Source organism: Equus asinus, chromosome 1 (assembly GCF_041296235.1).
Source record: "Equus asinus isolate D_3611 breed Donkey chromosome 1, EquAss-T2T_v2, whole genome shotgun sequence".
Lineage (NCBI taxonomy): Eukaryota > Metazoa > Chordata > Mammalia > Perissodactyla > Equidae > Equus > Equus asinus.
Window position 1 is genome coordinate 122126920 of NC_091790.1, and position 26246 is coordinate 122153165.

At 38.7% G+C, this 26246-nt stretch overlaps 1 protein-coding gene across 4 annotated transcripts in view; it reads left to right on the plus strand.

Moving 5' to 3' along the window:
• The window catches only part of GRM1 (glutamate metabotropic receptor 1), a 376618-nt gene that overhangs the window by 305828 nt on the left and 44544 nt on the right, over positions 1–26246 (plus strand). For all 4 annotated transcript variants that reach the window (XM_014850649.3, XM_014850651.3, XM_044768555.2 and 1 more), the window contains exons 5-7: positions 2114–2360; positions 6716–6884; positions 22215–22341. In XM_014850649.3, the coding sequence (XP_014706135.1) occupies positions 2114–2360; positions 6716–6884; positions 22215–22341 (543 nt within the window). The remainder of the gene's footprint in view (positions 1–2113; positions 2361–6715; positions 6885–22214; positions 22342–26246) is intronic.

The following is a 26246-nucleotide window of genomic DNA, read 5'->3' on the forward strand; positions in this document are numbered from 1 at the left end:
AGGCTTGTCCCTAACAGAATTTTCCGTTTGGTCAAGAACGCTAGGCATTTATTCTTGTATTTTCCCACAGTTTGCTCCTGGGATCAACTTTAATAGCTGCAACTTCGAGCGGCTGGTTTTAGTATTGACTGCAACCCTTTCAGTGGCTGCTGCATTGAAGATTATTTGCCACCCAATTTTTGTCTAGTTTTTCTCTTTCTTTAACTCCTGGTAATTTCTCTAATTCCAGCAGCTTTAACACTTAACTCCAGCACTGGAAGCTTTCGGGCAGTATTTAAGGGCTTGTTGAAAACTTTTCAGACAGATGGCATTAATTTATCTCTTTTATATCCTAATATAAAAGAGAGGAAAAGCAAATCAACATTGAGAGCCAGGGGCTCAGGGTGACAGACATAAGTTACCCTGTTTCAATGACTTTGCAGTTTTTGCAAGGAGGATGTTTGCTTTCTGCTTTATACAACTTTCTATACTTGTTCTGTACAGTTTGATTTTAAAATGCCCCTTCTGCCTCTTACTCCACATTTCCTCTCAGAAAATGTCCTTTCAACTGGGAAAATACTACTTTAGCAAATCACACGTTTAACAATTTCCTATTAAGTGATCCGGAAGGTGGGTCAAAATTGACTTTTCCCCTCTTCAACCTGGCCTAATGTTTTGTATCTCACTCTTAGGATAGATAGGCGTTTGTCTTTTTCACATTTTCAACTATAGCTGAATAGATTTTCCTTTAAACAGAACTCCTTAGAAATGTCTTATTTCATCTCAAGCTCAACATCAAAGTCAAAATTCCTTACTGTTTCTTCTAAACACTCTAAGCTCTCTAACCTCGTAAAGCCTGCCTGCTACTCTCCAGCTCAGGAAACTTAGTGTCCAGTGACCTATTCAGGGTGGAACAAAGAGGTCAGCCGGCCTCACCTTGTTCTCAACCCCATAAGCGGCTGAACTCACCAAGTTTCCCAGCTTCCAGCACCTTGAGCACGTATCGTGTGGACCCCTCACTGTCAGTTAAGTGGGGAGGGAAAGCCCACCACAGAGAGAAGCAAATTTCTGAACCTAAGTACATGAACCATGCCAGTGGTGTGCTCCAAATTTATTTTGTTTTCCAAATCCATTACCTTTATTTCAGCGAACTCCGTTGGTCCCTGAATTTCTCATCTATATGTAAGTCCTAAAGTTTAGACTACTGATAGGGAGCTCATATCTAATGCAATACTGCTCGTGTGAACTGCTTGGTAATTGGGGAACTTTCGATCATCTGCGACATAGGTAGAAATGGTTGCAGGGTTTTTGAAATCCATAGGTAGAAGCTAAAGGTTAAAATTAAACATGTAATATGACTCTCCCATCAAAAAACATTCTACCTGAGTTTCTAATAATTAGCAAATCTGATTCCAATATTTCTGTAGTGCCGACTATATATTAGAAGAGATTCAGATTACCTAGTTCTTCTTATTCTGGGTTTTTGTGGCCCTAGAGATGATAAAATTAGTGGAATCATCAAAAGAAAATATCAAAGTTTAGATAATGCACAAATTGACTTACTATGGATTATGGATTGTCATAGAGGATATCAAAAATGCTTTTCCAGAAGCCAACCTGGTGGCGTAGTGGTTAAATTCATGCACTCCACTTCGGTGGCTGGAGTTCATGGGTTTGGATCCTGGGTGCAGACCTACACACTGCTCATCAAGCCATGCTGTGGTGGTGGCCCACATGCAAAATAGAGGAAGATGGCACAGATGTTAGCTCAAGGACAAACTTCATCACCAAAAAGAAGCAATACCATGATACAGGGAGACTTTTAATACGTCTTTGTGAACCAAAAAGGAATAAAAGTTATTTTAATCGTTCCTTAAGGATTTCCTTGCAATATTTGAAAGTTCTTTATTTTCACCTCTATGATATGTTATAAAACCATTATTGAATTTAGAAAATAAAATGGAATAAACCATTTGCAGACAGAATGCACTGCAGCTAGTGACAAGTACAGAGCTTGAACAGGTACTCTTGGCTTTCCCTTCTTCTGAGAGCCCTGAAAAGTATTTGAGAATTAAACATGCGGGCCTAGACTTTGTTATTGCAACCTTGGTAGTGATCTGTTTTTATGTTACAGGCAATGAAAGCTTAGAAGAAAACTATGTCCAGGACAGTAAGATGGGGTTTGTCATCAACGCCATCTACGCCATGGCGCATGGGCTGCAGAACATGCACCACGCCCTCTGCCCGGGCCATGTGGGCCTCTGCGATGCCATGAAGCCCATCGACGGCAGCAAACTCCTGGACTTCCTCATCAAGTCCACATTCATTGGTGTGTCTGGAGAGGAGGTGTGGTTTGATGAGAAAGGAGATGCTCCTGGAAGGTAAAGCAATCTTTTCCATAAGGCCCCTCAATGACCTTGTGATCCTTCTTGAGCCAGCCAGATGGCAACTCTGGCTCCCTTTGGTTCCATGGTTTCTGGGCGTCGTGGAGATAGGTACAACTAGATAGCTAAATGACCCGGCTTATATTAGATGGAAATTATTTTATAAAATGTTGAAAAACTTACTGGTAAACACCCACAATCCTGCATCCTGTCAGTGCCACCTCTACCCAGCTATCACCCTGGCCCTTCCCTCAGAATGGCTGGGACAACCCTGCAAGCCCAAGAACTAAAGAGATTGCTCTTGACCACCAGGACCCTCACTGGCACTGCCAGCATCTTTCTGATTGATTGGTCCCAATTCCACACTGGTTGTGAAATATTTTAATATTACACTTGCTTAAAAAGCTTAATATGTGAAGAAAACCAAGTCCTTCACATATATCCCCTGTTCACAGGCTAATTTATATTCCTGCTAACATATCTCTTGAACAAGAAAGGGAAGAATTTTCTTTCTGGCATTTAGTCTCTATGGCTTCCAAAGAATTAGTCAAGAAGCAAAGGAAAATTAAACCTAACTAATGTGTATGTATATTTTTCCCCAAGTCATTTTACATACAGTCTGTTCTGCAATGCTTGTTTTTATAACACCATTTAGCTCCCATGTAGTTGGTACTAGAGAATGATGTCAGTATAAAAAGTACTTGTGTTCATTCACATGAATTTTCCTAGGCAAGGGATAATCAGAGTAGTGGAATAAGAATTAAAACCTGAAACAGGAAAGAAAAAGGCCCTCAGCTTGGCTGCTGTACCGTGTGCCTGCAATCCTTTTTTTTTGTTTTTTATAAGCCCTGTTATCTTTCAGTATATGATTTTGCAGAATGAGAGATTTTAGGAAAGCATATGTTGTGTTAACATGGAACGGCAAATCCTTTAATCCTCATTGCTATAGGCATGTCATTATCCTCTTTTGCAGATGATAAAACTGAGTATCAGAGAAACTAGAAACTCACCTCAAGTCACGCAGAGACTAACTAGTAGAGGCAGTGCCGTCTGAATCTGCGGCTTAGCTCTTTTGGCCACATCGTGCCGCCTTTTAGCTAATCCTAAAATTAGGCAAACTTATCGGCAACCTTCTTAACGTCATTTCAAAGGTATTTTAAGAGACTATTTGACCCTAAATAATTCACCACATATCTCTTCCTTTCATGTCAACTTAAATTTCTATGTGTAGAGAGTGCCTTGTGCCTCACTGGATTCTCCTTGTTGAAATCCAATAGCTCTAGGAAGGATAAATGATACAAGTAATCGTCAGCAATGAAAACGATGAATTTACCAGATTCATTCCAAGCTGCCAGTTAGGTGGGAGCAGATTTAGACTGAAATGTGAGTGGGATGGATGGAATGATCCAGGGTCTGGGCAAGTGGAAAGCTTCTAGGTGCCCCCAACTTAGGAACTGGTACCAGAGGGAAGAAGTGGGTGTGAGATTCAGAATACTGATTGCTCTCCCTTTTAAACCCCTGGTGTAATCCTGGGTTCCACTGGAGACTAGGCCCTGTAAAGGATCAGAGTTGGAAGGGAAACCTTCCTTCGTGATTCCATAAGATAATGTACATAATGTGCCTAGCACATGGCCAGATGCATTTAGACACTCCATAGATATGAGTTCCAGCCTGTTTTCTCTATTTCTGTTATCCAAAATATAAGCACACAATTTCAGCTTGTTTCTCCTCCATCTTTAATTGCATATTTAAATCATGATCTTCCCCCTGGGTCTCTTTTCGAGGACCATTTCCTCATGCTTGAAATTGGTCAGCTTAATCTGTGTTCAATTTCTGTTTCAACCACCTCCTTCTGCTTCCATCTTTGGTCACACCACCATTCATGTTTTTGATGCCTCTTATAATTATTTTAGTTAATCATCATGCAACATAAACCGAATGCATTGACAGGATGCTGTAAAGTTGTAATTTATAGCATGAGGATATTCCAAAATAAATGCCAACCTGTCAAGAAAGGACTCTGAGGTCAAGAGAAAAGAGCAGTGTTCATTAACACACACAGCACACAGGAAGGCTTCTTCATAGTAAGTCAGTATTTTTCCCTTGGTATCTTTCAGTATTTTTTTTCCTATGGCTTTTGGGACTTTTAAAAAATGTGTTTTCATGCTAAAATATTGTGAATTTTTTAGTTTCTAAATGCTAATGAAGTGTGAACTGATTTTTCCTATTGAAAAGCAAATGAGAAAGTTGAAATAAAAGTCTTAGGAAGCTGATTTTCAGGGAAAAGATATTCTAACGCAAGCATTACACATAAGCCTTCATGGAAAATGTATAAGGAGATTTAATAATGTAATACAGAGTAAAACATAAAAATTAAAAGAAATGAAAAAGGAAACCACTCATACTGAACAGCAGGTTCTATAATCATAATAAGTTTAGTATGGAAAAATATTAGAGGTATAAATTAGTGTCATTGACCAGCAGGATGAGTGTGGGCCATCAGCCCACAGTTAAGACCCACTTGGACATCACTAGAGAGCTACACTGAAGAACATTCTGGCACGTTTTAGCAACAAGGAGAATAAGAACCCTCTTATTAGCCAAAAGTCAGAACAGCAAAGAGATGAAATACGCGCTCCAGGTGCACCGTTCTCGCTTCTCACTCTAAGTAAGTTTTGTTCTCCTGGAAAAGTAAGGGAAAAACTTGCTTTACTCTCTCAGAGTCCCTTTTCCCTTTATGAGACTGCTGTTTGTAGAAACTGCCAGAATCTAGATTTGGAAAAGCCACTAGCTACCCTGTGGGTGACAGAATGCATTTGCACGTTAAGAACAGGGAGAAAAGTCAATAAAGGACATTTGTTGTTTAGATAAAGAACTAGGCCAGATATAGCCAATGGGTTTCAGATGTCAACTGAGGTCGATTGGTCGGTTCCTGGAGGGCTGGGCTAAGGAGGGTTCCGAGTCCGAATGAGGTTTGGAGAGAAAGAATTCCAGGATGCATTAGGTAGGGGCGTTGAGGGGAGGGGGAAGAGAGCTGAAGAAGGAGAATAAGCATTAGTTCATTGCTATCTATTTCTTTGGGTGAAGCACAAAGAGCAAGAGACCATGCTTTTTATGTTCTAGCGCAGGAGGGTGAGAACTCTGCACAGGTACTGCAGAAAGGAAGGCCACTTTGCAGAGCCAGAAGGGAGAGTCAGACATATGTTTTTGGGAAACTGCCACATAAGTTATAGTTGAGTAAATAACAACATGGAGAGAAGACTGAAGAATGCCAGAGCATTTTCAATGATTGAGAGATAAATGGCTATGCCAATACAAAGATGTTCTCCAGTTTTCCTATTGTAATGGAAATAACCAGAGTATTTTAGGGCACTCTTAGTAATATAAATATGAAGGATATAGTGATATTGCCTTACATATGCATTTGTCCCAATTGTGAAATAGTTTTTTACATGCTTTGTGTTCATAAATCCCCACAAGAACCCCACGAACCTTAAAGAGTTTTGTGACATTCCTAAGTAGTTTAATCTACTGTTAAAATGTTAGAAAAGAGATTCAAGCTTACACATTCTGATAAATGCTGTTTTCTTTCCATCACATACAAGAAGGCTCTCCACTGCCCACACTGGGAAATGGTGAAGTCTGACCCCTCAGCACACACTCGGACTGCAGCGAAGATTTCTAAACATAGATTTTCCTGTTGTGTAGCATTATGACATTTGAAATTACTGAGATAACTGACACCAATTATTTGAATTTGAAAATGTTTGTCCTAATCAGGGAAGAGACCAGTTTAAATGTCAACGCTCAAGATGTTAAATTCCCAACATCCTTGTTAATTAAAGATGCATTTCTCAGATTTCTTGCTCTATTAACACCTAACATAAGTTCTAAGGTTGGTAAAACTCACATCTTTTAATCCAGTGTAATGAAAATGACAAGTGAATGTGAAAAAGAAAAGTAGAATAAAAGTAATCAAGTTAAGAAATTAATGTTCTCAAGAATTGTTACTCTTTCAAAGAATAACTTAGTGAATAATGATTTGAAGGAGATGATGATCATCTCAGCACACATTGAATTTTTTTTTTGAGAACATGCAGAGAGAAAAGTACAAGAGTAATATATTCTTTAGCAAATATGGGTGATACCCAGAGACTGAAGAATGAAACATACATTTTGGAAAATCAGAGGAAACGTTAGAAATAAACTAAAATATTGACAGGAGCTGGCATTAGGATGCGAGATGCTTCTAGCTTTTATCTCCCTTGTCTCTATTATTATGTATTTGCCAGATTTCTTTGTTTTCTATATCATGTCCACATTCTCCAAGACACACATTGTTTTCTTTGTAGGTACGATATCATGAATCTGCAATACACTGAAGCTAACCGCTACGACTATGTACATGTCGGAACCTGGCATGAAGGGGTGTTGAACATCGATGATTACAAAATCCAAATGAACAAGAGCGGGATGGTCCGGTCTGTGTGCAGTGAGCCTTGCTTAAAGGGTCAGATTAAGGTAAGCCAGTGTCCACGAGGAACCTCCTGCCTGGGGATAAGCAAAGCAAAACACACTTTTCTCAAACAAGATTGTCCAGAAAGGATGTGCCAGGCTAACAGTTTTTGTTCTTGTGCTTAGCTAAAACTGAAAAGATAAACAAAGATTAGGAAATGGAATAGGCAAGCTATTCGAATATTTAGAATAGTTTTTATTTGAATCGCAATGATGAGCTGGGATCTTAAACACAATGTAGAAAGCAAGGGGAATAATAATTGAATTAAAATTTGAAACAGAAGTAAACAGGGAGACCAAAACCAACGATACTGCTTAGTCATCGTTCTAGTGATTGTTAGAGAAAGCAGAAGCTGAACAATGCTAAATAAGAATATAACTGAAATAAAAGAAGTTGAAATGAGGTAACACAGAAACGCTGCTTATCATTTCTCTTTTCTCCACTAGGTCTTTTGATTTTCCTGAAACTGGTATTTTTCAGCCAAGAGAGAGTCCCCACTTTCTAATTATTCTCAGAAGCTTTTTTGGGGTGGGGATTATGATATCGCTGATACATAAAGCTAGAGTAAATAAAAATCAAATATTGAGCATTTGGCTGGATAGAATTCTAGTGCTAGGGAGAATTCTCAGAGAAGGAGTGGAAACAGCACTCTCCGTGTCCCATGCTATTTAAAACCTCGCTGGATGTGGCACTAGGAAATGGAGCATTGGGGAGTGACTGTGAACTGGCAAGCGTGTGGATTAAATGACCTTCTAGGCCTTTCCCATCTCTAATTTTCTGTGATTCATCTCTGGGAGCAGACAGGCTGTCACGTAAATGTCCCCCAGCACAGCCCTCTTGCCATGCTGCCTTCTGCTCTGCCGTTCTCAGGATCTGAGGAACCAGCCATGCAGGGGAGATGCCCTGAAACATACACTTAGGGGTCCTTAGGGCAAGAGTCTAGTCCTGTGTGGAAGTGCTGGTGCAGAAGCTGGAAAAGCCTTATCTCCATTGATCAGGGAAGGTCGGTGATCTGGAACCAGCGTCATCTTTTGGCAGCTGAGAAGAGCTGTCTGGGTGGACTCAAGCTCTCAGTAATTCCAGTCACTTTGGGTAAGAAACAAATTTCTCAGGCAACTCACCCTAGTTTTAAATATCTTGTGCCTTCTCTGCAGATGTGATATTAAAAATATTTAATAATTGTCATGACAACTAACCAATCAGGATGCACTCCATTGCAGTGTTATGACAGGATGCTGGAGCCCCCTGCCATGTCCACAGTTAATCCTTGAGTTGTTGGATCAGGGGAAGACTTTGATGAGGAATCCTACATGGATAGGGCACTGTGAGGCCATGGGGAGGCTTGGAGACACCATTCGTTTCCACTCAGTGTGGAAGAATTTCAGTAGCATAAGAATGGCTCCAGCCAAACCAGTGTGTGTAGGCTGTATGTCGGCACTGCTTCTCTCCAAGAATCCATTGCAGATTCTTGTCCAGATGGAATTCTTTCACATGAGGCTGTCTCATGGTATGTAGGAATATATCCTCGGAAACTGAGAGGCCGAAAACTCCTCCCTCACTGTTGCCAAGAGATGCCAGACCACTGGGTTCTGTCTTTGTCATATTTTCTGGATGGTGGGGAAAACCAGGACATCTGAGATCTGAAGTCATATGATAGAGACAGTCCAGAAGCCCTGGGCTCATGCACTTCTGTGACTCAAATGGTTTCACAAGTTCAGCTCAGGCCTCCTTTCCAGCGTGGGTGGTAGCATAGAGTCTATAGTGCAGACAACTGCTGAAACAGTGTATGGAACTACAAAGTTGGGTTTTTCAGAGTACCAAAAAAAAGAAAACAAGCCTGGCAAGAGAAAAACAGATCGTTTCAAAGATTCACTGCATTCCAGCTCCCTTTCACAATTCCCTTCTGTTTTTCTGATTGCTGGCAGGCCATGAATGGAGGCTCACATACCATGTGTATTTCCATTTGTACATTCCAGAAGAAAGGCCTGCCCCCTCCAACAAGTCAGAAGAAAGGCTGCTGCATACATCTCTATGCCTTGATACTGAAGTATTTCTGGCATCACGTTGCATTACACCCGTGCAGTGTTACCGAAAGAGATCACAGAAATCATTGCTGAGCCATTACACAGCACTCAGTATGAATGCAAATCTCTTGGGGTCCACTTTTAGAAGTATCGTGTACCCTGCAGGAGAAAAATATGCCTGTTCTCAATAGCACCTGGAGTGGAGGTGCGGGGGGGATGTTTGTTTGTTTCCCATAAGCACCATATGAGGTACAGAAACAAATGAAATCTGAATCTCATTTACCAAATAATAGCACTTATGTTCTCACACCACCAATTTGCCACCTACCAGGCCCAGGATGCAGAGAGTCAGATCTCTGGGTAGCCACTGCAAAGATGGGAAGGAGGCAGCCTACAAGATGATTGTAGCCTTTCTTTTGTATTTGCTGGGAAACATGACCTTTAGGAAAGGATTATTCATTTTAAATATCAAATGCCATCTGAAATGCTAAAATAATCTTTTGACTTCTTTTATGATAACCCATAGCACTTTCTTATGGTAATTTCCTTTGAAGTAGTTAAAAGTCCAGTTTTCCTATGCTATTGATTTTTAGAAATATAACTATCTTATAAATATAGTATCTTAGGGGGCATAAATTGATTTTAATCATACTGAGAACAAAGGTAAATAAAATCAAACTTTTATTTTTGTGTGTTATGTTAGTCAGGGTTAAGCCAGGAAAAAAAGAACCCATGCCAGGTGGCTTGAGAGAGGGAATTTAATATAAGAAATTGGTTATAAAAGTAAGAGGGCACCAAGGCAACTCAGAGATGAGCAACAGCAGGAATCAGTCCCACCCCCGGGCTAGAGGGACACAAGGAGAAGTCACAGCTACTACCTGAGATGCCCCCTAAAGTGACTTCTCCTTTCCCCTTCTCTTCAGTCTCCCCTTGGGTCCTTCCATTTTGCTGACCCCATCCAGAAGACATTGGCAAAAAAGCAATGTAGTTTGCAGGTACTTAGCTCAGGTTCCTCTGAAACCTTAAAGCTAAGCAAGGCTTAAGTGCTTGCATTATTGGGAGATACCATCCCAGAGAAGCAGGAGTGAAGGCAAAGGGAAGGGAGATATGGGGCTTGGAAAAACACCCCCACCGTGGCGATGCATCATTGAGCAGGAGACTGCTTCACTGAGCACAGCCTCACAGAGATTTCTGGACAGATCTATCAGACTATTTAAACCTATGCCATGCTATTTTTTGCTTCCTGTAGTCAAAGTTTGCTCATAGGAAGTAACATCACCTGACCCTTTTAGGCAGCTGCTCGGGAAGCCACAGTCCATGTCCCGTTACGTGACCCTTCTTCAGATTTACAAACAGTGAGGGGAACAAAAGAGTCTCTGGATCCCATGCAGTCTGATCTGGGCTCCTGCTGTGCGGGGTACGGTGGAGGTAGTTCTGGAACGCAGTGCCTACTCCACGGGAGACAGCTGGAGATGCCAGAAGATGAAGCAACAGTGATAGGATGAGGCGGGGGTTCCAGAACTCTCCAAGGGCCAGTGGCCAAGGGCCTAAAAGAGAGGTTAGGTAAAGAGAATCTGAGGCAGCACATAAAATGTAGACAAGGGATCTGTAAGCAGACACAAGGACCTGGCATGTGGTGCGTTGGTCTCCCACACCAAGCCTGCTGCCATTTTCAGTGGTGTGGTGAGGGGCAGGAAAGAGGTGAGAAGGGCTGGGGAGGTGAAGGAGGGGAAAGTGAAAGGAAGGAGAAGGGAGGCACTAGAGATCAGGGACTAACATTTATCAGGCATCTTCTTGTACAAGTACAATAATAGATGCTTAACCGACATCATTTTAACTAATTCCTTGAAACAACTCTTTTAAAGCAGGTACTATTGTCCCCATTTCATAGACGAGGAACCTGAGGCCCAGAGGAGTTGAGTCACTTGCCCCAAGCTTTCTCAGCTAGAAAGTGCCAAAGCTGGGCTTGGAGCCAACCCAAGGCTCTTATCATCCCACAGCCACATGTTGTTCAACTACCGTTCATTACATGAACTGACATGTTTTCTACAAATGCAAATTTCAGTTGCCAGGCCTTATTTTCTCAACAGTCCACAAAAAGATTATAAATAGAAATCCACTTTAAAATGCCAAGGGAACAGATCTGGAGTTAAGGAAGCAGTATTTGTGAAGGAGGGTGAGAGAGTTGGATAGAGACAAGGAAACCGGCAAAGAAGTCGAGGAAAGAATCCTGTGGATTGCGTTGCTGGCCTTTAGTCTTTTTTTCCCCCCCTTTTCTCTTTTCTATTTTTTCTTCCCTTAAGTTCTTCTTTGGATTTTTTTACTCCAAGATGATAGTTTTGGGGCTGGGAGGTCAGGCATGGAGCATGGAGAAGATCACTAATTCCTCCTATTCTCCCCCGACCAGTCAAGACATAATTCTGGAGAAATTAGGTGAACATGGACTATATCATGAAGTTTCCTCATTTACATGTGCAATATTGTCATATAGTAAAATACACCCTATGTATGTATAGAAAAGCCCAGTTATATATGTATCACGCAAACTGTGGACTTTGGAATTGGGTTAACTAATTTCCATTCATGAGGTAAGACTGATTTCATTCTAGTTGCTGGCGTCTTCTATTGGAAAGATGAAGGTTCAGTTTCAAAAGGCATTAGAAGTATGGACCTCAGAAACTTGCTTAACTTAAACTGCCAGACAGCCCCTTGTGCAGCTTCAGCTTCTTATATCACTCTGAGTTTTCCCTCCCGTTGGGTGAGCAAAGAGGCCAAACAACAGATTTGTTGATTGTCAAAGTCAAAGGGACATGATCATTTCACTATGATCTAACATATCTCCAAAGATGGAAGGAAGCTAAGAAAATCTATTTTAAAAGATCATTTACATTGGCCTGTAATTGGAACTTGAAGTGTCCCTAGATTTAACAATGCCGTAAGAATTATTAGGTAGTGCTGCTAGGGGAGTTTGTCTCTGCTTCTTTTTTTTTTTTTTTTTTTTTTTTAATGTTGGTAGGTAAATTTACTTGAGAGAAGTTACCAATGTAGAAAACTTACGATTTCTAGTAATATCTTTCACCTAAAAATACAATTGCTAATAACCTGGAAGACTGGATATTCGTTCTTCGCCCAAATTGTCAAGGAATTAGTACTGCCCTACCTTTCCTAACGATAAGAAAAAGAATGTGATAAGGATAAATTTGATATTCTAGAACATATACTTATCTGCTGTCAATTCCTCCTGTTACTTTATGAAGAAATAGCTACAGGAAATAGATGTGTCTTGGGTCCGTGCTATTCAGTAGCAAAGTTGAGAAGAAAACATAGGCGCATCATAATGTTTCTACTCCAGTTTACAACACGCCTGCCAATATCACAATTAAATGCTCTCAGGGAGAAAAACAACTTCAGTAATGTGATAGAATATGAAACATTGTATAACGTGAAATCAGATAGATGAACTTTGAAAAATGTTATCATTCCATGTATTTTGTGATGATGGAAACATTGCAAAGTTTTCATTAAAATATAAATTAACTAAAGACATGCTATAACACCATTTCCTGGTCTATTTACCACCAGAGAAGACGTTACTCCTTTGATCTCAGTGCTTGTGATTAGGGTTGGGGAAACGAGAGACACTAACAGGACCGGGAAACGGGGGTGGGAAGAGCATATATGATGCATCCCCTTCCACTCTTCTCACTCTCACATTGAACCTGAGTAGCTCACCCACTGCTTTTATTCCAGGTCACATTGTGGGTCATGCTGGACAGATCATTTTATACTCAATTTTCCATCTGCAATTGTTCCAAGTTCAGAGTTCAAATTGTGTCACGTTGTAGCTGTATTTATTTATACTTCCAGCTATTTCTGTTTTTATACCCTGGGCCATAGAATTTGGGAATAGTTTCATTCTCCTCCAGTGCACGTGCTTCAAAATGCTTGAGTATGTTTCATTCCCTCCGTGACTGTATGGGGAGGAATTTTGTCTTCAATTTGGAGGCAAGAGAATTGGTTTAGACTGAAATCTACCTCAAGCAAATATTCCCATGATGCAAACGATCATCATCTGATCGCTCTGATCACATATGTGAATTGCAAGCGTTTGTCATGGCCTGTCCCCACCACCCAGCCCATCCAGCCCCATCTGGCTGGAGCTTTATGAGATTTTTGAAAAGTTATTTCATGCCTAATAACTATGGATTATCTTTGAATAATTCCCACATCTGTAAGGAGTATTTTTATTCTTGTTCAACTTTCTCCTTATTTTCTCATAATTTTGATCTAGTTAATACTTTCCTCCTTTTTTCTCATTTTGAAACAAAAAGGGAAACATTAGCAAGTAGTACACTGATCACCCATGTATCTACTAACTGCATTAAACAATTATAAATCTTTCACTGTATTTTCTCTCCCTCCCTGCCCCTCTCTCTCTCTCTCCTATTGGCTCCCTGAACCATTTGAAGGTGAGGTACAAATATCACAACACTTCCTACCTTAGTACTTCAGCTTATGTTTTCAAAGAATAAGACAACTCTCACATAGCCATAAGACCAGCTAGGAAAGTTAGTCATAACATCATCAACTACAAGTGTCCCATACACCTGGGCTTTCTCTTGTCACGAACCAAAACAAACTACCCATTTAAATTGTTCATAGTTAATGTAACCATTTTGGCCACCAGTAAAACAATGATATAGTTCTTCCATTATGTAATATTTTCTAAATCCCACAGCAGGATGGCAGATTCTGAATATAAATTGTCCACAGGAATATAAAAAACTCTTATCTGAGAAGTCTGTGATTACATGATGATGTGATCTGCCCCAGCTACTAAAAATATATTGGCTACAATTTTTAAAAAATTGAAAGCAAAATATTCCTTTTTGTATCTTACGGTAGACGTGAAAACATGAAATTACTGCCGTCACCTAAGCTTCAGAACCAGCCTCTCTGCCACTTTCGGGGACAGATCCTGACAGAAGCTGCTCTAAAGCACGTGATATTTGGCCGAGCAGGAGCACAGCACGGCTACCACGTCTTGGAAGTGGCAGTGGCAGAAACAGGGCCCATTTGCTTTTGTAATTAAACATTTATTGAAATATACACACAGAAAAATAGAGGAGGAAGTATGAACACACAGGGTACTCTACCGCCGGGTCTTTGCTCTGGCTCTTAGAGGCATCTGCTTAGAACACTCTTTCATGAGACATATTCAGGGCTGACTCCTTTTCCCTCTCTCAAGTCTTTGCTCAAATGGCAATGTCTTAGTGAAGACTTATCCGGCCGCCATCGGCAAGGCTGCACCTCCCCATTCCTGCTGTCTCCCTATCTGGGAAGACTAGAATGAGGCAAGTGACTAGGACATAGATTTTAAGGAGGCATTCACTCTCAAGGCTGGGAAGTGTAGGGTGGGTACTTGCACAACCCCGAGGGTAAGTATCTCTTTAAATTTGGTCCCTGGGTGCTACACTTGCCTTTCCTTGGTCCCTGCCCTGCACCCTATTCCTCTTTCTTGCTTTAGTTTTCTCAAAGCCCTTCTGTAGAATAACGGCTTCTCAAGGATGATGATAGTATCTTTTTGTTCTAGCCTTGACATAGTGCCTGGCACATTGTAGGCACTTTAAATGCATATTGTGAATGAATGAATGGATGAATGAATGAATGAGTGAATGAATGAAAAATTGAATGTATATTCTTTCCATAAGCATTTCATTCCTCCTACTGGCAGTATACTTAACACATATGTTAGATTTTGAGCTCCTTAACCTCAATGATCAGGTCTTTTCATTAGTTTATCCCCATATATAACACCATGGCTGACACAGTGGGCCACACAACAAAGGTTGATTAATTGAATATATGTTTGCCAACCTCTGAGATATAATTTTGGTTCTGAACATAACATGTCATTGCCCTGGCAGCCGTTGTTATACTAGGAAGAGCCTAGATTTGGGGAATAATGTGCCTGAGATTTGCACAAGGTACTGAGCCCTTCTGCAGTTGTTTCCTCATCTGAGAAATGTACATAATTAACTCCACCCTTGGAGCGATCGTGAAGGTTAGTGTAATTCTGGACACAGCGCCTAGCACATAGCCCCTTCAATGTATGTCCATCCCTGTGATCATTTTATATTCCTACAGCATTTTTATTACATCTTCCGTGTAATAAATTAGAATGTAGAGATTTCCCTAAAATGATATTTTTATGTAGTTCTGATAAGGCTATCTTCAATTTCCCCATCTTTTTTATTCTCTTTGAATTCCTTATTTCCATTTCCTCTGTTTATATCATATTCTATATTATTTTCTTCTTTTCTTCAATCTACATTGTTGTTGTTAGTGCCATTGAGTCGATTCTGACTTCTGGTGACCCTGTATACAGCAGAACGGACCCCTGCTTGGTCTCTTTGCTGCATCCTCTCACCTTCCGGCACTGTATCCAATAATGCTCCATTGCCATTCACAGGGTTTTCATGGCCAATTTTTTGGAGGTGGGCAGCCAGGTCCTTCTTCCTAGTCTGTCTAGTCTGGAAGCTCCGCTGAAGCCTGTCCACCCTGGGTGACCCTGCTGGTATTTGAAATACTGACGGCATAGCTATCAGCACCACAACAACATGCGGCCACCCACAGTAGGACAACTGATGAGTGGGTGGTGTGGCTCCCTGACTGGGAAACGAGCCCAGGCCATGACAATGAGAGCACTGAATCTTAACTGACATATCACATCCATCTACAGTCATGCGTTGCTTAACGATGGGGCTGCGTTCTGAGAAATGTGTAATTAGATGATTTCATCATTATGTGAACATCATAGAGGGTACTTACACAAACCTAGAGGGTATAGCCTACTACACACCTAGGCTATATGCTACTAGTCTTATGGGACCACTGTTGTAAATGTGGTTTGTTGTTGACCAAAATGTGGTTATGCAGCACATGACGTATATTATTGAGTAATTAATATGTGCCAAGAACTAAGCTAGCACTGTGAATGCAAAGAAAACTTAAACATGGCCCCTTCTTTTGAGGAACTTAGTGTGGCTGGAGAAAAACATATCAGCAATTAGAGTTGATTGTTGTCAAGCTCTCATACAGGTCTTTGTGGGGACACAAGTGGCAAGGCTAGCTCTTCTCTCTTGCAGCTGCCTCTCCTATGGTCCTAATTAGGGCAGACTCAACTTCTTGATTCCATTTAGTCTTTCAGGCATTTCCCTTCTGAAGGAAATTTTCTCTGTTTCCTTCGATTCATAGTTACTTTTCCTTCATTATATTCTCTTGATGCTGTTTATTTTCTTTCATCTTTTTTATAAATAAAACTTTAATTTAAAACTCCATTTCAAGTTACTTCAGAAACCTAGTCATAAAGTGAACGCTTGATTGCCTGTGGCATAAATACTTTAAGACTCGGACAGCGTATATGTGACTGAGTCAGCATTGTGCGTAGCAGTGGGTCACCTGGTCTCCCTGACAATAAACATAGCACCACATAATCAGGATGTGAAAGAATCAAGACGGGCCCCATGGCTTTAGTAAGCCTGGTTCTTCAAGGGCAGTTTCAGTGAATATCAAAACTTTCATCATGGCCCAGAGCTATCATAAAAGTGTTTTATTGTGACAAAAATGAAAAAAAATACTTTATGCAGTTATTGAGTGTATACTTTATGCAAAAGAAATACCAGTGAGTATGACAAATATAAAACTAATAAAAATATTCATGATGTTTTAGGGATTAGAACATAAATTAGAGAAAAATGACCTAGGAATTATAAAGAAACTGTATCTGAATGAAACATGTCTACCATATACATGTGAAACAGTTAGAGGACAAAAGCTAACTGTAGTAATAAAATACCAACTATATTTTAATTCCTAGAGAATTCCAAATAAGGTCATGTTTCAAAGGGCTTACTGTCCCATAAATACTTTCTGGAGCTTGTGATGTTGTGTCTGATCTTGAAAGTAGTAACATATAGATGGATGAAGGAAAGATGACATTCTAAATGGAAGGTAATGATCATTCTTTTATTAAAATATATTTATTTACTATACTTTCCATATTAGAGCCATGGATTCAAACAGGACTCTCTCTCACTCTCTTTACTCTCCCTAAAGTCTATTCTCCATATAGCAGCCAGAATAATCCTTGTAAAGAGCAAGCTAGTTGAAAAATAAATTCAAAGATGTACCTACTCTATTTGAAACCTCCCTCCACAGTAAATAAACAAACAAACAGTAATGTGAATATCAATGAGGACATAAGCAGGGTTTGGCAGAGGCTGTCCCTGCTTATTGGGCAGACTTATGTAAGAATTTAACAGCAGGCAAAGTTACGTACAGAAACAAGGTCCAGGGACTGAGTGGATGCCTGATGAAGAGCTTATATTTCAAAGGTATTGGAAGAGGGAGGCACCAGAGTTCCTTGAGGGGCCTATTTATATTTTTGAAAAAGATTCAATTCAACACTCATTCATTGGCCATCTACTGTGTGTTCTTGGTACATTTCTGTACCTTAATGACTATGATTTGAAAACAATAAACATACGGCTTGGTCTCTTCTCTTGAGGAACCCAGAGGCCATTCAGATGATCTTGGCAGTTGTGTGCCTATTACTCTGGAGTGAGAAGAAATTAAAGGCATATTTTATGATTAGGAGACAAGGACCAGAATTCAGGTGTAAAGTGACAAAATTTGAGTCTGGAGTGGTGGCTGAGAGATAGAAAAGACAAATCCCATATTATAGACATCGAGGGCAAAAGCACATGCGTTATGGCTGAATAAAGAAGGAGTAATAAACAATAACTTCAATTAGCAGTTCCATTTTTCGTTATTTATTAATGGTATAAGCTAATCACTTAGTCACTTATTTATTCATTCATTCAAAAGCTAATTTTAAATATTTTCCATGTACCAGTTACTCAAAGAATCTACCTTCACCAGTAATCCTGCATTAATAAATGTGTTTTACATTATCATCTTTTGATTTTCTCTAATTAGCAGTATTAATTTTATAGTGAGAGAAATTTAATTAATTAATATTTAAGTTGTATTAATTTTATAGTGCGAGGAAAAGATAAAGCTGATATCTGAAGAAAGATATCGTATTTTGTGATAGCTCTTACTGTCCTTCTTATACTACTTAAAATAAGAAAGTAGTTTTCATTTATTAGTTCAATTTTTTCTCATATCACTCAGAAAAATCGATCATTTGGAATGGAAATGTCCCAAGCTTATTCTGAGGATTGGTGTGAATTTTTTCAAAAAGACTTAATTTGATTTTACCTTCTAAATAAAAAGAAGAAAAAGAAAACCATTTACATTTTCTGAAAATATACTGTCAGTTGATATTTTTTGTGTAATTCTAAAAGAGTGGTATAAATTTCAACCTGATCTGTGAGAAGATAATTTCATTTTCACAAAGGATAGTGCTTGTATGATTTCCAGGTACGACATATTTCTAGTTTAATTTCTGACTCAGTCTATGAGAACATTTGATGTTTAGTGTGGTAGGAAGGGACTTGCCTCCAGCCATGAGGGAGGAACAGTCTAGACGTGGCCTTCTGCTGTAAACAACTAGAAAACTTGATGCAACATATGAAATAACTGTGTTCAGATTTTGGAAAACAGTGCATGACCTTGATTCCAGGGAAGTGAAGGGAAACAAACAAGGTGAACCCTCAACTCATTCAGGCTTTCTTCCTGTGGGCAATTTCCTGATGGTTGTTCAGCGAGAAGGAACACAGACAGCACTTGGCGATCTCGCTAATTTAAGAAGACAGAAATCAGAGTTTAGGAAGGCCACGGCAGCTAGAATTTGTCTTGCAGAGTAAGAGAGAGGTAGAATCTATGCGGAAAAATATCCCAGAAGTTAGCATATGAGTTCCCTTGAGTATTTGACTGGGTACCTATCTGCACATGAGTAGGGCAGAATTCAAGAAGCCCAGGTAAAGAGCAATTACTGGAGAGCTGGATTCCCAAAGTTCACATCAGGCCAGGAGTTGTCCCAGTTTCCTCAAGTCAGAGTGGAGGTACTTTGTTGAATACACAAGGAATTAAGCAGAGATCTCAGAGGTGTTACACCTTAGTAATGAGGCTAAACTATTGCCAGAAGAGAGACTATTCTAGACTTGCCCTCAAAGATTAAAAACAAGGTTCAAACTGAGCCACGAGTAACTTAGCTGCCGACCAAAACAAAGGCCAATACTTCTTTAAGAAAAAAAAGCCAACACTCTACACCTTATGAACACAATGGCCGGCATCTGGTCACAATTTTCTAGATATGCCACAAAGTGAGAAGAGGTGACACATTATTAGAAGGAAAATAAAGCAGTAGAAATAGTCCCAGAAATTACACTGATGATGGAATTAGCAAAGATATTAAAATACCTACTATAAGTACATAGTAAAGGATTTAGAAGAAAACATGAATGCCATAAGATAAATAGAAATATAAAAAAATAACAAAATGGAACTTATACAATTAAAAATAAAATATTTAAGAAATAATATGTTAGTGGATGGGATTAACAGGATATTAGACATTATAGAAGTAAAGATCAGTGAACTTGAAAACATAGCAATAGAAAATAGCCAAATGAGAGAGAGGAAAAAACAACTTTAGAAATGAACAGACTCTCAGGGACTTGCAGCATGCTATCAGGAAGTAGACCACAAGTGCAGTTAGAGACACAAAAGGACAGGAGAGAGAGACAGGCCAGAAAAAAAAACCGTTTTGAGAAATAATGACTGAAAATTTTTCAGGTGTAATTAAAATGTAAACCCAAATCCATGAAGCCCAACAAATCCCAAAGAAGACATTATGTTGTCACAAATGGCCAGATTTCATCATTTTTTATGGCTGAGTAGTATTCCATTGTGTATATACACCACATCTTCTTTATCCATTCGTCCCTTGATGGGCACCTAGGTTGCTTCCAAGTCTTGGCTATTGTGAATAATGCTGCAGTGAACATAGGGGTGCATGTATCTTTATGCCTTTGCATTTTCAACTTCTTTGGATAAATACCCAGCAGTGGGATAGCTGGACGGACCTTGAGGGTATTATGCTAAGTGAAATAGGTCAGAGGGAGAAAGTCAAATACCATATGACCTCACTCATAAGTAGAAGATAAAAACAACGACAAACAAACACATAGCAATGGAGATTGGATTGGTCGTTACCATAGGGGAAAGGGGAAAGTGGGGGGGAAGGGGGAGATTAGGCTCACATGTGAGGGGATGGACTATAATTAGTTTTTGGGTGGTGAACATGATGTAATCTACACATAATTGGAAATATATTATGATGTACATCTGAAAGCTATGTAATGTTATAATCCAATGTTAGTACAATAAAATAAATTTAAAAAAGAAAGAAAACATTACAGAGGCTAGCCTGGCAGCATAGTGGTTAAGTTCACATGCTCTGCTTTTGTGGCCCAGGATTTGCAGGTTCAGATCCTGGGCATGGACCTACAAACTGCCCATCAAGCCATGCTGTGGTGGCATCCCACATACAAAATAGAGGAAGATGGGTACAGATGTTAGCTCAGGGCCGATCTTCCTCACCAAAACAAAAAAAGAAGACATTATAATTAAATTGCTAAAACGAATGATAAAAAGAAAAATCTTGCTATCAGCCACAGTAAAAAGGTCTGTTACATACAGAGGAACAAAGTGAAAATTAGAGCAGACTTCTCATCAGAAACTACATGTGAGGCAAGAAAGGAATGACATCTTTAAAGTATTGAAAGAAAAACCAATTTCGACCTAGAATTCTATTCCCAAGGACAATGGAATGGCATGAAGTGCTGAGTGTAAGAAAAAAACTGTCAACTTAAACTTCCATACCAAGTGAAAATATCTTTTCAAAAATTCAGTCAAAATAAAGACTTTTCAAACAAATAAAAGCTGAAAGAAGTCATAATTCTCAGATCAGCACTACGGTAAATGTTAAAGAAAGTTCTTCAGGCAGAAGAAAATTATACCACATAGAAATTTGGGTCTATACAAAGAAAATAAAAGCACCAGAAAATATAAATATGTGGGCAAACATAAAATATAATATGATTTTCTTATTTCAAAAATTTATTTTAAAGATTATTTAAGGCAAAAATAATAATTCATTGTGTGGGGGGGGGTCATAAAATATGTGTAAGTAAAATGTGTTCAGACAATAACCCAAAGGATGGGAGGAGGAGATGAAAGAGTATTGCTGTAGGAGTCTTACATCATGCACGACGTTGTGTAACATTATTTGAATGTAGACTCTGGTAAGCTAATGGCACACATTGTCAACTCTACAGCAATTGCTAAAGCAAAACAAAGAGGTTTATTTAGCTAGTATGCCACTACTGGGGATAAAATGGAATCCTAGAAAGTTCACATTAATTCAAAAGAAGGCAGAATAACAGGAAAAAGGAAACAAAAAACAGATGGGACAGATAGAAAAAAATAAAGAGATGATTGACTCATATCCAACCACACCAATAATTATAATAAATGTAAATGTACCAAACACTTCAAGAAAAGGCAGAAATTGTCAGACTGGAGATGAAAGCAAGATCTAATTATGTGCTGTTTACAAGAAACTCACTTTAAAGGCAGTGTGTTTTGATGTTTACTTTTGTATTGTGTAAGTGAAATAGTGCTTGCCAAACACATTGAAAATGGGAGAAAGTTTAAACTGCTCAGATAATAAGCAATTCTTCAGTAATTTTGGACTAGTAATTTTTCTTCCAACAATTTGTGTGATTTTTGGAATTCACAAGAGCAAGTCACAAGGGAAAAAACAGGATTATTTCTTAGCCATCATTCTGTTTTCAGATACATAAAGTTGCTCAGACTTTCACAACTACAACAAAAATTTCACAATTCTTCAGTTTTTATGAATTATAAGGTTTTGTTACATAGGAACTTTTGTGATTAAGCATTACTTGCTCTTTCAGAAAAGAAAAACTTATTTTTACTTTTCTGAGAATAATTAATACATATTAATATAAATAAGGATAAAATTCAACTGTTTCATTTTTTAACTCTACAAAAAATAATGTAGCCAATTCCCTTTATAGAAGAAATTATTATTGAAAAGCCTCCAGATCCAGCATGGAATGAATTGAAATTCACATCTGAACTTTAAGGTCATCAGGTATATTCCAATCCACGTACTTAAGGTTCCTTGCCATATAGAGTTTTTTGAAAAGTTACTCTTTTTCTTTTTATTGTAACATGAAATCACGTCCTCATCTGAAATAGAAGACTTTCTGGAGACATCATCTTTAAGGCATAAGAAACATCCCTGTGTTACAGGTCATCCGGAAAGGAGAAGTGAGTTGCTGCTGGATTTGTACGGGCTGCAAAGAGAATGAATACGTGCAAGATGAGTTCACCTGCAAAGCCTGTGACTTGGGGTGGTGGCCCAACACAGATCTAACAGGTAGGAGCTCCCTCACTTGTAAACACTGTCACCAACTATTGACCTTTCCAGTGTGGCCAGTGTGTAAGATGTGAGCAATTAGCTCATGTCTTTTTCAATATTTATTTTCGGTGTGAACTTTTTAATGCTCGTGTCAAAGAGTACACAGAAACTCCTTATAAGCTTTCCATGATCTATATTGAAAGGAAAGTTCATTTAAATCTAAATAAAAGTGTATCAAAAGAGTATTCTAGTATACCAGTTGTCTTCTGTTTTTCAGTTTTAAAATTTTATTTGAACATATTTCTAGTCACTTTAATTTATAAGGTGACATACATTTATTATAATTTATTATAATGTATATTTATTATATATATTATATAATATATATTATATATAATAATATATATTTATTATAATATATATTACATTATTTATTCATTTCTTGAACATCTATGTATGAGCCACTATTACAGGCCCCAAAGGTACAAAGATAAATGGAACACAGCCTCCAATTTTGTTGTGCTGAAAATCTACCAGGGAAGAAACATGGAAAAAAATATACAACATAAAATAGTTATTAATATAATAGAAACATTTATAAAATGTTGTAAAATTTGTTAGGAAGACAAGGAGATGAAAAAAATTCCAGACAGAGTACAGAACGTAAGAAATGTGAAAGCATATAAAGCATATAGTACATTTGGGGAAAATCGTGGAACAACTATATGATGTTGGTTGGCAAACACTAGGGCCTAGCAGAGAAGTGCTCAGAAATGAGTCTGGATGAGTACACTGGAAGTGGATGGTAAAAAGCATCTGCACGACCTTTTCCTAAGAGTTTGTATTTTGACTTTCAGCAGAGGAGAACCATTGAAGGATTTAAAGTGGTGAATAAACATCATGATGTCTGTGTCTCAGAAAGATGCCCCTGGCAGCAATATGGATGAGGGTAATGAGACTAGACTATAGAAAGATGCTAGGGAGCCATTGCACTGGTCCAAATGAGTAATTTCGAAGAGTGTGGACTAGGGCAGCTGCAGCAGAAATGGAGAGGAAGAAATGATTGCAAGAATGATTTACTAGTAAAATCAATGGGACTCATATGGATGGATTACATGAGTTTGTAAGTGTCTCCTAAAAGGCACCTTTCAGATATATGAGTTTTGTTTTCCACAGACCGTGGTTCAAGCTAACACAAGAGAGGTGTTTCACAAACACTTTTCAGAAATTTTAATAGTAATAGAGCCTTAGAGACTTTGTCATCTGAGTAACCTAATTCCTCCTTTGGGAAAGAGAAAGCTGACACCTAGAGAGGCAGACTTGTGTGCCCAAGGTCATGAAATTATTTAGAAACAGAACCTCACTCACTGACTCCTGATCCTACACCTCCCTGGTGTTGTTGAAAATCATTAGAGAGGGTAATGTTCTTGATGGTTATTTACTTTTTGACTTATGCCCAAATTAGAGTATAAAACGAAGACATTGTGTATCTTATTCAAAGCACACCAAAAGTGGCTGGGTGAGTAGAACCAGGTCACATAGTTAAAATTATACCTATTAAGTGAGAGTACCTTGTAAAATGGTTAATCCTGTTAGAAAAAAATTAGTCTGAGTATCAGAAAGCTTTTAGAAATCACCTAGTACAAAGGCATTTTGTAAAGAAAATGAAATTAGATCAGAATAGTTTTGAGGGTACAAAGTGTATCTCACTCATCTTTTTATTCTTTAGCTGAAAATTGGTTTTCAACTTTAATGTGCCTAAAAGTTACCCAGGAATTACCCACCTATGGAGATTCCCACAGCCTAGTTCTGAGACTCATCCTTCGAGAAACATTGCTCTATGGCTCATAGCCTGGTGCCTTGAACGTACTAGCTACCTAATAAATGTTGTTCTATCAAGAGAATTAGAAAGAAGAAGGGACCCACTGAAGTTCCTCCAGGTCAATGCAGCTGGTTAATAGAGAAGCTACTACGAGAATCCAGGGGTTCTGTAGCTGGGTCTAATGCTCTCTCACTATGCCATTTATCTCATGGCTGCATGCAATGGACTGGCATGGAGAAGCTTTTCCAACCTCTTTTTTGGACACAAGCCTCCTCTTGCACTCATGTGTGTCTCTCTTCACATCTTTATCCTCCTTCATAGTGTGTGCTTCCTGCTGGGCTTTTTATCTTGAGTAAGAAGGTCCCCTTTGATCACCCACTGTGTTTGGGGACTGGAGTGGACTTACTCGTCAGTCCTCTCTGCTATTTGACTGAGATCACAGCTGACTAGGAAGAGGTTCTCTCTCAGGTTCATCTGAGAAATCAGAAGTCCTGGCTTTGAGTTACAAGAGTTCTCTTGTCTACGTTTTTTTGAGGCTTCCCCAAACTTTTCTTACTGCTCCATTTTCACCTTAATTTGAGCTTATCTCTTACATGAAAAAGAACTTCCATTCTATCTTAAAACATTAAAATACAAAAACTTTCTTAAAAGATCTAGTGTGTTATAGTAATGGAATTCAAAGTCATATATTTTATTCCCCAGAGATCTTCCATTGTGGGTAGGTTGTCTGCCCACTGCCAAATGATCACCTCCATTGATTAGGGCTCTTTGACTTAGTAAAGAATAAAAAATATCCTCCTTGACTGTAAGTAGATGAATGGTAATGCAATCATCTTTCTAAAGAATTTAGTCTACTATCACCCATCATATATGTAAAAGTCACTTTGACATTCAAATGAGTTGAGCCAAGCAACAACTCAAACTGCCTTTATCCAATAACAACAGGCAAGTGGCTTCTTTTGGATCATATATCCAAGTTATTTTGCGAATCTTACGTTCAGGGTCTTGCAGAATATACCTCTCTCATACTAATTTCTACTTGGTTTTAATGACACCTATTGTTTCTCCCTCCCTTTGAGTCTTATACATGAAGAGAAAATGAGATTTCATTTGCCACTTACTTGGTGCCGTGTCAGGCTCAGAGCGAGGGCGCAGTACACGGCAATGTGCTGTTGGTTGTTACCATGGTAGCAGTAGTTGTGAAAAGAGAAAACCCACAGGCTCAGAGTACCAAAAATCAGCAGAAATGCTCAGAGGTGTAAATGCATTGCCTTTAAGTAGGTGTTTTGTTTTCATGGGTGGATTTTTTTTTTGCAGTGAATTTTTAGTTAAAATAAGAAATTATTCTTTGGGAAATTATTCTTTGGTGTTTTTTACTGAAGGTAGAGTTTGTTACAGTATGCTTAAAATCATTTTATGGGATAGCTACTTTCCATATATGCTCCAAAGACTATAATATTAATGAATAAAAACATGTTTATAAGTGAGTTTTTATTTTCATTAGAATATGCTGGGTTTTGGCTATGAAGAAAAATTGGTATATTTCTTAGAAGAAGTGCTTTATGAAGCTGTTAATAACTTTCTTATATTTTCTTTTTGGGAAAATGCATATTTTAATTCAGCATTAAAATTCACACTTTATTTCTTATGATGCATAAAGAGGGATCTCTTTTGCTGTGATACACAAGTTGACAGTAGTTTAACAATTCATGGACCAATTATATGAAATCCAATGCTACTTGCTGCTTTTAAAAAGTCAATTAGTATAAAAGGATTCCTCAGAAAGCCAGACTACCGTCAATTTTATCATTAAAAAATACAAAGAGGGGCCAGCCCGGTGGCACAGCGGTTATGTTTGCACGTTCTACTTCAGTGGCCCAGGGTTCATTGGTTTGGATCCCGGGTGTGGACCTATGCACCTCTTATAAAGCCATGCTGTAGCAGGCATCTCACATATAAAATAGAGGCAGATGGGCACAGATCTTAGCTCAGGGGCAATCTTCCTCAGCAAAAAAGAGGAGGATTGGCAGCAGATGTTAGCGCAGGGCTAATCTTCCTCAAAAAAAAAAAAAAGAAAGAAAGAAAAAGAAAAAATAGGAAA